General features: G+C 53.1%; 3 protein-coding genes across 3 annotated transcripts; 1 reads left to right on the top strand and 2 right to left on the bottom strand.

Annotated features, from left to right (window-relative positions):
• Window positions 1-3,433: 3,433 nt before the first annotated feature.
• Window positions 3,434-3,978, bottom strand: CkaCkLH20_03806 (uncharacterized protein; the record flags this gene model as incomplete). The annotated part of the gene is made up of 2 exons (XM_038886525.1): window positions 3,434-3,847; window positions 3,922-3,978. 2 exons carry the CDS (start codon window positions 3,976-3,978, stop codon window positions 3,434-3,436), a joined length of 471 nt encoding a protein of 156 aa, XP_038748367.1.
• Window positions 3,979-8,090: 4,112 nt separating this feature from the next.
• On the top strand, window positions 8,091-10,016 carry CkaCkLH20_03805 (fungal specific transcription factor domain-containing protein; the record flags this gene model as incomplete). Its single annotated transcript, XM_038886524.1, has 1 exon — window positions 8,091-10,016. The coding sequence occupies one exon, from the start codon at window positions 8,091-8,093 to the stop codon at window positions 10,014-10,016; it is 1,926 nt and encodes a 641-aa protein (XP_038748366.1).
• A 171-nt stretch (window positions 10,017-10,187) lies between these two features.
• Window positions 10,188-11,739, bottom strand: CkaCkLH20_03804 (uncharacterized protein; the record flags this gene model as incomplete). Its single annotated transcript, XM_038886523.1, has 4 exons — window positions 10,188-10,807; window positions 10,872-11,218; window positions 11,270-11,550; window positions 11,608-11,739. The coding sequence occupies 4 exons, from the start codon at window positions 11,737-11,739 to the stop codon at window positions 10,188-10,190; spliced, it is 1,380 nt and encodes a 459-aa protein (XP_038748365.1).
• Between the last annotated feature and the right edge of the window lie 34 nt (window positions 11,740-11,773).

Raw genomic sequence — 11,773 nt, 5'->3', positions numbered from 1 at the left:
CTCTGAGCCATTTACTTATACGGCATGAAAACCCTCGTCACTAAGTTTCCTAACAATTTAGAATCACCAAGATCAGTGCAAAAGCAGTAAAACTATTCGTAACGAAGTCGTCGAGACCTTGGCGTGTCCTCGTTCTACTCAAGTCCCGTGAGGTCGATAACATGGGGCTCACCCTGACCCAACCTACCTTGATGGAGCTGCCAGAACAGGTACTTCAATTTCAGTTGTAGAGAACCGTGGTTAATTGTAGGTAGTCCCTTAAACTTTGGTGATGGCGCCCACGCCACACAGGTATTATCTCGTGACTAGGTATTTAAGGGCAAGCCTTCGCCCCAAACTCAGGTCTACAAGTATGTCCCACGTTTATATCACTAGTTATCATTGCTTTAATAAGTCTGATAAATTTCTGTGAATGTGCAAGAAAGCAGATTTCATTAGCTACGATGTCCACAGATCTGATCTCCCTCCGCACCCTAGTTGAGATTGGGTTCTCTGAGGAGAAGGCCAATCAACTCTGGGATAGGTGGACAAACTGGCCTCCAGGCCCTCCATTTCGAGAGACTGACCCTCTCGACGGTGGTCTGTATATGACCTTCGACGACTTCTTTACCGGAGGCCTAGAAAAAGACGACGGTGATGCTTGGAACGATAACGATGAAGAATGGCGAAAATCTCTGCTTCATTACGGCATCAACAACGACACACAAGCCGCCATCATGGACCCGAGGTTTAAGACCATGCGCTTGTCACGGTCCGCTCGATACTGGGTTAGAGATACAGTTGAAATGCGTTACGCAAGGCTCCAGAGAGATGCTTATAATTCGACGCCGGCGGTATACCCGGAGCCGGTAACTCAATCACACAATCACCCGCCAGAGGCAGCCTCAGTCGAGAGTTCCAGTCATATCACACTGTATAAATCTGTAGATCTGGGTCGTGCTTGCAGACTATTTGACGACAACGGAAATTTCGACTGCCTCGGGCATCTCACTTCTCCCCAGTCAGACTTCAGCGTCTTATTATCGGCTTTCTGTTTCAGCCAAGACTACGAAATCGCGCAGCTGGAGGGTTCTTACGCCAAAAGAAGAGCACCCTGTTCGAAAGTTGCTTTGATTTCCATCAAGATTCCGCGCGACTCGATCCAAAATTTACAAGAGGACGAATTCGGGTCGGCGTGCTGGCCGAGTCCTGAATGGAGAGAGTTGGTATGGCGGTCACGAAACAGAAGGAATATCTGCCACCTGGATGCGCTTCGGAAGTTTGAAAACGCGACTCTCATCATTGGGACACAAGCTGAAGGGGCGGACGAAGTCTACGAGCATATGAGATTTACGGAGGATATCACGGAAGATTGCGTCCGGATGGTCACGCGCAAGGACGGGCGGAGGGTGCCTGCAATCCAGTACGTGTTTCTGGCTCATCAGGGTTACAGATTCTTAGAGGATCACGGGGTTTTTGAGGTCTTAGAGTACCTCTGAGGACATCAACCCTGAGAGGCCATCTGTCCATACACTTTGGCGTGACCAGATAATTCTAATTGCATACTATGTCACATGTGAAGTCGAGCTTGGATTATACTATGCCTTTCTCACTAAATTACAAGCCAAGTTTCACCAATATGATAGTCGGCGTCCTCCATGTTTCTAGGTCCCATACCTGTTGTCGATATTCATCCACGCCACATGATACAATAGCACGACGGCGGTTAGATGACATGCCACAGCTTCGATGGCAGAGGTAAACCACTGGAATTACAGTCAGCTCAGATAAATGCACATACGGATGTTAAAGATAGCTTCAATTCATTGCGAGCAAGCGGAGAAAATACTCGTATAACCAAATAGACCTCCTAGTACCGACAACATAGCTGACGCAACTTCCATCATTGGAATCGGAAAACAAATACTTTCATAACACGGCAAAGTTTTGCCATATGACTACTCCTTATTGCCAATATAACTTTCAAATTCGCTATAGCCTGTCTCTCTCTAGCTAAATGCTATTTGAGCTGAGACACTGAAATAGTTTCCCAAGCAGGTGAATAGTGCACCGGGAAAACATTGCAGTGACGTAGAGGTTACTTCTGTACGAATCTCACTTCTGCTTCATGCTGTGACCGGAAATCTCAATAGAAGTTCAAATTGACACACCTAAACGACAGCTGTTCCGAATTTGAGTTTGCTTCTCCCAAGCCTGCCAGAGAATGTCAAGCAACAACCGTTCATGTCAGCCGTCTGTCACAATTCTGATCTTTTGTGATAGGTGGTAAATCTTCTTCTCAAACAGAGAAAACCGCGCTTACCGCGCGTCATGACTAGCAGTGTCAAATAACATCGACGTGGAAACCCGGTCACGGCGTACCCAAAGGCCGGCACAAACCTTAGATATCCCCAAGGCAGCTCCCTGCCTCCGATGAAGGCGATGTCCCAGTTTCATGGTGCTTGTTAACTCTATTTCAGTTTGTCCGAAATCCAGACCAGCGGCGGCAACCACCACAGTTACAGTTTTCCCTCCCAAAACCGTACATGTTCGCCTTATTTCTCAACTAGACGCGGCAACCGGAGTGGTGTGAGAGGGTTTTGCTCCATTGGGCGGCGGTGGAAGCACCGCACCAATGGGACTCGGACTGGTTCTCAGCCTCAGACGAGATCCCTGAGGCCTCCTGGTTAACTTCACTGCAATTCTGTCTGCCGACTCACATGCCGCGCGTCGTACGAAGCTCACCAAGCCTCGGGGACAGTTGCGGACCCCAAAGATTGTGCTGCGGAACATTGAGTATACCGAAAGGCATTGAAGTCTGAAACACCAAAGTTCGACTAGTGAGTGTCTTGACAGGAAGCAGAATGAGCCTCACCCGGGACGTCGGTAATGGCACCAGGCGGGATCGGAAAGCCAGTGAAACATATGGCTGGTATGGAATGAAGATGATCGCTGAAACAGATTGAGAGAAGCCACGTTGTATCGATCGAAAGCATTCCACAACGAGTAGCTGTGTATTGGAGATCGTATCAGAGGACCGTCGAGCACAATTATGGGATTCTTTGCAGCTACTTAAATCTGTTTTCACTGAGAGTTCATGTAGCGAGCGTAAATATTTGGTATTTTGATTTGGTTTGGTTGGTAACGCCGGCTTCTCTAGAAGTTGACGCCCGCACTAGCTGCCTGCTGTTGCTTGAAAGACCTAGTCACTCTAGGATCCCACTTCATTTTCTGCTGCCTCTCAATCTCCTGCTGTCTCTCAATTTCCAACTCGTCAATCTCCGCAAACTTCCTCCTCTTGTGGAATGGCCAGCGGCTCTTCCTGTACAGGATGCCAAAGAGGAGTCCAAAAATCAGAACGCCTCCGACTGAACCGAGAGTAATGGGCAGCGCCGGCATCAACTTGGCGCCGCCTCCTCCTCCCGAGCTCTCCGCCTGACTGGGTGCTGCGATACTACTGGGCAGCGGCGTCGGCGTTGGTGTCGGTGTGGGAGCCAACGATGGTGTCGACTCTGGCGGAGGGGGGATGAAAGAAGGTACCGGTGAGGGTGATACTTCGGGGGTGGAGATGGGTATCACTGGTGGCTGTGATGGCGCGACTGAAGGAGCTACCGACGGAGGAATTGACGTCGGTGACGGCAGTGGTGGTGTGTCTGATAGTGATGGTGTAGGTGTTACTGAGATACTGGTAGTTGTTGAGATGATGAAGGTTGTGAGAGGGCGAGCGGATGGCGTCTGTGACGAAGATAGCGAGGGCGTCGACGTCTTTGAAGGTGTGGAAGTGCTCCTCGGCGGCGCTGATGACGGTGTCGTCGTAGCTGGTGCCGAGGATGGTGGTGTTGATGATGATTGTGCTCGCGTAGCCTGGCTGAAAGACGAGTTTGGTGTGCTCGTCTGTCCCGCATCGCCTGTTCCCCCTCCTCCGAGAATAGGTCCAAGTACGGGGACATTGCTCGAGACGCCGAGGGTGTCTCCAAGCTTAGGAAGTAGACCGGCCATGATGTCGGAGTTGTGTCGTATTACTCTGTCGTTGAAGTAGCGTATTGTGGTATCGTGGGTTGTCCCTGGGTATGTTCTTCGTTCGTTCGTGTGATTATTTCAAGTCGTGATAGAGTACAGTCGAACCCAAGGTTGTGTGAGCCGATTAGATGGTATCTCTGTACGGCTTCGCAGCCAGTTCAGATGGATCAGAGTTGACGGAAAAACTCCAAGTTTGGTCGACGGTCTGTGTCGCGGAGAGGGCGGACCGGTCGGTGGTATAGTTGTTTGGTTGTATGAAGGTAACGGGCGGTCGTTCGATGTAAGTCGATCCAGCGGCTCTACAATCGTCGCCAAGCCACAGAGCTGTTCAAGGTGAAAACGGATTCAAACAACACAAATTAAACAATCAATAAATCTCATACAATGGCAGTCCCAAAAAAAGATGTCGCTCCCGTCCCAGAAAAAAAGAGTCAAGAGAGGGACGGCTGGCCCGAAGAGCCGCGCCAGGCCCGTCTTTAAACAATCCCACGGTCTCCCTCCCTCTTGTCCCATGTGTGTCCCCTCTTTTTTCTTTCCCGCTCCGCACCGTGAGAACGAACACGCATGCGACTCTCACACACTCCTTACAGCGGTAACTGCGAGTGTCTATCATCCGAGAAACCTTACCCTCTCTCTGCCCAGTATGTGGCCCTTTGACTGACGTGACGCAGTGTCGGGAGACACCTACAGTACACACACGCACATACGGATACAACACAACCACACAGACAAGACGGAGGAGACGGGTGCAAAGGGAACGTGAAGCAGGGATCTACAGGGGTCTCTGCCGTCTCACAATGGTATTGATCCCTGCACGCCAGCTGGAGGCTCAAGCGCAAGTGGTTGCTTCGGTAGTGTTTCCCCGCAGGGTTGTTGCCAGCTTGTTTCAGACATGGAATGTTTGAGTTGATATTCTTCAGGCCAATGAAACCCACGATTCCTACTTCGTCCCACCTTTGGACTTCCCTTTGCGGGCAGAAACCGTCCAGGGCTCATCCCTCTTCCCTCAGTATTTCTCGATCAGCCCTCTGGGCAACCTGGGCGACAGTCTATCAAACCCGAACTTGAAAATAAGGTAGCTCGGGTATCAAGTGAAATCCTTTGGCGCCGGGCGGTAGAATTCCCTTGAAGACCGTGCGATTCTGTCACTCAACTAGAGTTGTGGAAAAGGATGTCAGAGTTTACGTCAAGCTGTCCACATTTCAAGATGTAGTCACTGGGGTTGGATTGACGTGAGACAATCCGGCGTAAGGCTCAATTAATCAACTTGGCATACCGGCCCTTATTCTCTGATCCACTAATACTAACACCTCACTCTTCTCTTTTGAGCCTCCATCTCCATCCATTCAGCCCAACCTGACGTCGGAACCCCCCCGTCGCGGCGTCACCTGTCAAACCGCCCCAACCTCTTCTCGGAAACTGCATGATCCCCGCGTCGTAATCCCTCCGAACCCCGCCGATCGCACCCTTCCTTCAGCATTGGCATCCCTGGCCCGCCGCCCTTTTTCTGATACCAACCTGCCGCCAAGCACGACAATCAGGGGAGCCTCATGTTGAGGGATCTCCATCTCGGCACCCGGCGAAGGGGGGAAAACGCGTCTGGAGACTATTGTTCATCGCTATCCATAGGACCACTTTCCAAGCCTTGCCGGGCTTGCCCTCCCTCAGACCTCTCTCCCTCCTGCCCTATGGCCGTGAACGTTGCAACGACCTCCTTGTTGTGTCGTTCGGTTCGCTCGGCATGGCCTCTCTCCAGTCCCTTGGTTTTACAGCCGTAAGGCATGGCCGTGATGGGGATGACCTCGGCAGTCAAGTTGCTGTCAAAACACCTCCCGCGGGGAGTAAACGCGGCGACGGCCCACCGATATCTTACACACAAGGCCTGCCTTGGTTCGGGGAGTGGGCGTGACCGGAAGACCGAATTCGGCCTCCTCCTCGATCGCTCACTCGCAGAGTGGTGTGTTGATTTACTTGCATCGCCTGTTGAGGTGGGAGACACGTCACCTCGACGGTCGTCTGAACTTGTGACCAGGCTGTGAACAAGATGCCATTGTCGGAGGTATACAAAAGAGGGTAGCAACGCCGATATCGATCGAAAGCCCTGGTGTTGATTGGGCTGGTAACAGTCGTGATATCATATCCAAAATCCCAAGTATTAGTCTTAGTCCACGCTGTTAAGAACAGCCATCTTCTGTCGAAGGGCGGTGAACTGGTGAGAAAAATGCACTCGTCGCGGATTAGACGGCACTCGAGTGTCCGGGTTCGCAAATCTTTAGCTAAAAATGACCACACCAGGGGACTGGGATGTTGTTTGAGGATTGAGGATCTAAGTGGAACCACGCAGCGTGATCATCATCAGCTGCCCATTTCTGTCTCTTTAGGTTGCTGTTTACCTTGAATTGCCATAATCTCAGTGGCTCAAATATGTTGCCATTGCTCGGAATTCTCATACCGAATCCTACTGTTGGATCCTACAACAACCACAGACACTTATGCTCGGAGCTTCCGGGAGGAAGCCCTAACCGATCATCTGTATTGTTTTGGCAGTATGAGCGTTGTGGACAGTATGTGGCGAAGCTCGTCGTATATGTCATATGAACAGCTTAGCCTCATCATTGATATCAATCAGAAACCTGCGTCTTTCAATCTTCTAGCACATCTCGGAATATTTCCGCCTCCTGATTAGTTGCCACCAATTCCATTCAGCTTTGGTAATACTCAATAACCTCTGAATTTCTTAAATTTCTATTGCCTTTACTGAGTTCAGAACTTTGCAATACCAAGTTGCAGGGTCCTCGACTCTTCCTTCCCGGTGGGTACTTAGAAAGCCATGTGACAGAGCGTGCTGAAGGCTTTAGAAGCTAATATAATAAAGAGGCGGACTTTTCTATCTCAAAGCGGGAAGAATCCTCACTGAAGATAGTCGTGAGTTTACTATAATATTTCACGGCGAAGGCAACCTAAAAGATGAGACTGCATGTAGCTGAGCCTTCAGTCAGCAACTCACTGAGAAGCCTATTGCCACCAAATCAGCAACTTCGCAAACAGCAGTATTCAACACATGGGTTAGCCACAAGAATTCTGTCTTGATCACCGCATTGTTTGGATTTCGAAATTAGAGTCGCACTCTTCTCATTTGTGACATCATTGTATTGTGTCTTTGGCCCTTGGAAGCCCCGGATCCCCATCTACAGGGATGCTGCGACGAGAAGCTGGAGGCATTTGCACAACTCAGCGAGAGTATCACCAACATGATGAACGCTGCACAACCTTTCGCTTCATCATATGACCTTCACAAACATCCACAAGCCGAACCACAAAGTACTACGAAGTCATTAGCCGAGCAATCGTCAACCTCATTGCTTCGTCGTCTTCGCTTCTTGAGAAAGGCGGGTTCCACCCATGATGCAGGGGTCCGGTTGTTATCACCCGAACCTGACGGATGCCCAGTAGCTTATCAGTTACATCCAGCATCTCGGCATTTCATCGCAACAGCTCCCCCCTTTCCCCTCAACCACAGCTTCGCTTTCTCGATACGCGAACCAGCTTGTGGTGAAGATGTAGCCGGTCTCCTGGTCACGAAATCGCCACCCCCCTTTCGACGCGAAACAACCCTAGCGGGCTGTGAAGAAACGCCGCAACCAAACCGACAAGAACCATGGCGACACCGGCGGTCCAGGGCGGGTTGCCGTATGACCCCACAACCGCCGCCACCGAGCCCGAGGACCACGAGCAGCCGCCGGCCAAACGGGCCAAGACGCAGGCCTGCTCGCGCTGCCGTCGTCGAAAGGTTGGTTCGGCTCCGAAGGGGTCCTCTCTTACCCCCTCATCTGAAACGTTGGTAGCTGACCCCGATGATCTCGTAGCAAAAATGCGACGATCAGAGACCGTGTGCCAACTGCTCCAGGTCGGGTGAGCCATGCAGCGAGGCGGTGCCGGCCTTTCATCCCCGTCCGTATGTGTGCGCCTGCCCAGAAAAAGTTTCACCAAGATTGCCTGTTTGGCCAATCGGGGTCGTGAAACGTCCCCAATGGAGATCATGTTGATCTGATTGTGATGCCAGCAGTTCGGACCATCAACCTTCGACACACATGCCCCTGGCTTGGCTGGGTGACATCGCCTCGTTGGAGGAGCGCATATCTCGTCTCGAAGAAAACAACGCTCGGCTTCAGTCTGTCATTGATCAGAATAGGCAGACTGCGGATGCCCGGGCAGCTGAGGCAGCCCAGGCGAGTTGTTCCGAAGATCACCTGCGACGAAGAGTCTCGTTTGCATCTCGAACTGGAGAAGGATCTCTCACCAGGAGTTCACCTGCGATCGGTCTTCTAGCCACTTTTGCTCGCTCAGACGAGGACATCCCCTCGCCTCTCAGCTTCCATGATGGTGGTGCTGCGAGAAGACCCGTGAGCCAGCATGACGTTGAAGGGACCGTCGACAGAGCCACGGAGGAGGCTCTCTTCAGCATCTATCACGACAAAGTTCACTGCAGATACCCCTTCCTCCGCCTAGATGACTTCCGTGATCAGTCAAAGCGGCCCAGTGGTGCCTGGGCGGCATATTTCATCAATATGATCTTCTCAATAGGCCTTCTCCTTGAGAAGAACACCACCGATCCCTCCCGTCATAGCCACCAGGCCTTCTACCGCGTTGCCGTCACGAAATACCTCTCGCACGTCTTCGCCCAACAAGACAGACTGCTTCACATCCAGGCCTACCTCCTGCTGGCAATGCATGCCATATACTCTCCTTCGACCGAGCGCATCATCTCCATAGCCTCAGCAACGATGCGCTACTGCGTCATGGCCCAGCTACACCTCGCAGACGCTGAGCCCGCACCCAAGGATGTCGCTGCCAAGATCGAGGCCCAAATGCGCCGCCGCGTCTTTTGGTCGGCCTACACCCTCGATCGCGCCGTCGGCACGATGTTCGACCTCCCCTTCTCCATCCCCGACTACCAGATCACGGTGAAGATGTACGCCAACGTGGACGACCACGACCTCGCCGCACGCTGCGCCGAGTCGTTCCCAGAGGACCCCCCGCAAAGCCGGCCACGTCTGACGAGCGTGTCGGCGGCACTCCACGTCGTCTACTGTCGACAGATCCAGTCCGAGATCCTGAACACGACGCTCCACCGCGACTTCAACACGCAGTTTGACAGGCTGTCCCACTGGCGCCTGCGCGTGCTCGAGAAGCTTGACCGATGGAGGGCGCTGTGCCACCGCTACTCGGACACGCGGTCGAGGAACTTTACGAGCAGCGAGTGGCTGCACATGATATACAACTACAGCCTGGCCATGTTGTACCAGCCCACCAAGTCGACGGTGACGGGTCCTGCGGGTGATTGGACGGTCAAGTCGTGCGTGCAGGCGTGCCTCATTTTTCGCAAGTTCCAACGGGAGACGCCGATAACTGAGCTCTGGCTCGGTCTGATTGCGCAGTTCAAGTGCGGCGTGGCTTTGTTGTACTGCTTCTTTGCGACGCCGCCTCACTTGAGAACAGAGGCGTATGAGCTTCCCGACGCCTCTGAAGCGGTGAGGGCATGTAGCATCATTCTTTCGATCCTCGCAGAGAGGTGGCCGCAGTCGAAGTGTCTGCGGGACGCATTCGACATACTCGCACGAGAAATCCCTCTCTTCGAGTCCGTCTCATCATCAACAGACGCTACGGCGCCGCGGAAGATGAGGCAGGAATCGGCGAACTCCTTGATGGAACTTATGGGCCAACTGGACGTCATAGTCGTGCATCGCAACACGCTACGCATGATCAGGGAGATGGCTCTGGAAGAATTCCCTCGTCCTTCTGATGGCCAAAAGTCGCATAACGAGATCGACATGCTCGCCGATGCCACGGCTCATCTTGGTGAAGAAGACTCCCCTTCCTGGCGGACGAGTATCACTGGCGACATCTTCCAACCTATCACCCCTCATTTCTTCCAATCGAACATGCCACTTGACGCAGATGCCTTCGATTATGCTGCCTTGGGTTTCCCCGGCGAGTTTGATCTGCTGGAGGGGTGAGAGGAATCATTTTACTCCAGTAGTGTTTATCTCGCCCTTGTGAGGGACATTGTTCGGCTCTTTCAATGACTGTAATTATAAACAGCAATCAGCTCTGTAGAGACTGGTCTATCGGTTTTGTCTAGAAAGGAAACATTCAAGGCACTGTTTCTTCGCCCACCTAGCAATACCTCATACATCCTGCGTCTTCCCCTGAACCGCCACCCTCTCAACCCCAACATCGCTCTCAGTCTCATCCGAGTTCTCCAAAACGTCATCGCCCCCCTGATTCCAGTTCCCAAACACCGCAAGCAACGTAAACGGGATCGTGACGGCCCACAGCGAGAAGCCCAGTATCATCTGGTTCCTGTTCGGCCAGTGGGTCGCGCCCACCGCGTACGCGATGGTGCTCCCGATGGACTCCCAGGACCTGAGGATGCCCGTCGTGCGCGCGATGTCGCCGTCGCCCTGCGCGCCCTTGATCTCGGCCATGAGCCAGTAGATGTACGTCTGCAGCATCTCGTAGAAGAACTTGAAGAACATGTAGACGGTGAAGGCCGAGTTGAAGAAATGGCCGTCGCCGATGTCGAACGAGGGCGGGTCCGCCATGCGCGAGAGCGTCGTCTCGATGACGGCGTTCCAGGTCCAGGCGGCCGTGACGAAGACGAGGATGAGGAGGTAGACGGCCTTGGACTTGGCGGAGCGCGAGACGGTTTTGATGTCGAGGATCGCGCCGGTGAGGATGTTGGCGGCGGCGCCGACCACGGCTGTGAGGAAGGAGGCCAGGGCGCGGGAGCGGACGGTGAAGTAGGCTGGTTACATAGTCTTGTCAGCTACTGAGCGTATAAAGCGTGTCAACGTGTGAGTGAGACGCACTTGTGAGGTAGTTCCCTTGGTACGTCGTCCCGAATTGGCCGGCGAGGAAGACGGGGATCAGCAGCAGCATGTACTTGTTCTTGAGCTGTTTCCAGATCGCGCGCGCCTCGGTGGAGAAGTTCGTCTTCTTCATGTAGGGGATCTTGGTGCCGTCGGTCCTGACCACCTTCTGCGGCTGCGACAGGAGAAGCGCGAAGGGCGCACCCAGTGACGATATGGCGACGAGTCCGAGGTAGGTCGTGTATGTGACCTTGCCCTTCTCGGACGTCTTGATGTTCAGCGCCAAGGAGATGGCGCCGCCGACGAGGGGTCCCATTTGGCGGATGCCCATCCAAATTCCGACATATCTGGAGATTCGGTCAGCGATATTTCACGAGAAAGGTGTGGTCGAGACTCACCGGCCTCTCTTTTCCGCTTCTGGGTATCCGACAGCGATGGCCGCCTCACTCGCCCACAGGAGGGACGCTCCGATACCGCAGAGACCGGCGCCGAGCAAGAGGAACCACTCGTTGCCGTAGCGGTTGTTGCAGTACAACCCGGCGGCGTAGGGTGTGTAGAAGGCTGCTCCGATGAACAGAGTCCATTTGGCCGTGAGCTTGTTCGTGACGCCTCCGGCTATGAAACAGCCTACGGACATGAGGCCGTACGTGAGGGCGTTGGCGGCATTGTTCAAGAAAGGCTACACGAGCGTGAGTTGTGATGATTCTGATACTGTTGTGGATGTCCGTGACGTTACCTTCGCATTACCTCCAGCGCCGAGGTTGTTCAGTGCCGTCCAGATACCAGGCTCGCAGAACGCTACAAGTCCGACGATGATGATCTGGAAGAGGCATGACCGGTAGACCTGTTTCAACCGTGCGATAGCCATGGTGAGATCTCTTCTGGGCGGGACTTGGGTGAGA

The sequence above is a fragment of the Colletotrichum karsti genome (genome assembly GCF_011947395.1).
Source record: "Colletotrichum karsti strain CkLH20 chromosome Unknown Scaffold9, whole genome shotgun sequence".
NCBI classification, from domain to species: domain Eukaryota; kingdom Fungi; phylum Ascomycota; class Sordariomycetes; order Glomerellales; family Glomerellaceae; genus Colletotrichum; species Colletotrichum karsti.
Note: the sequence above shows the minus strand (reverse complement) of the source record. Positions and strands in the feature narration are given on the sequence as shown.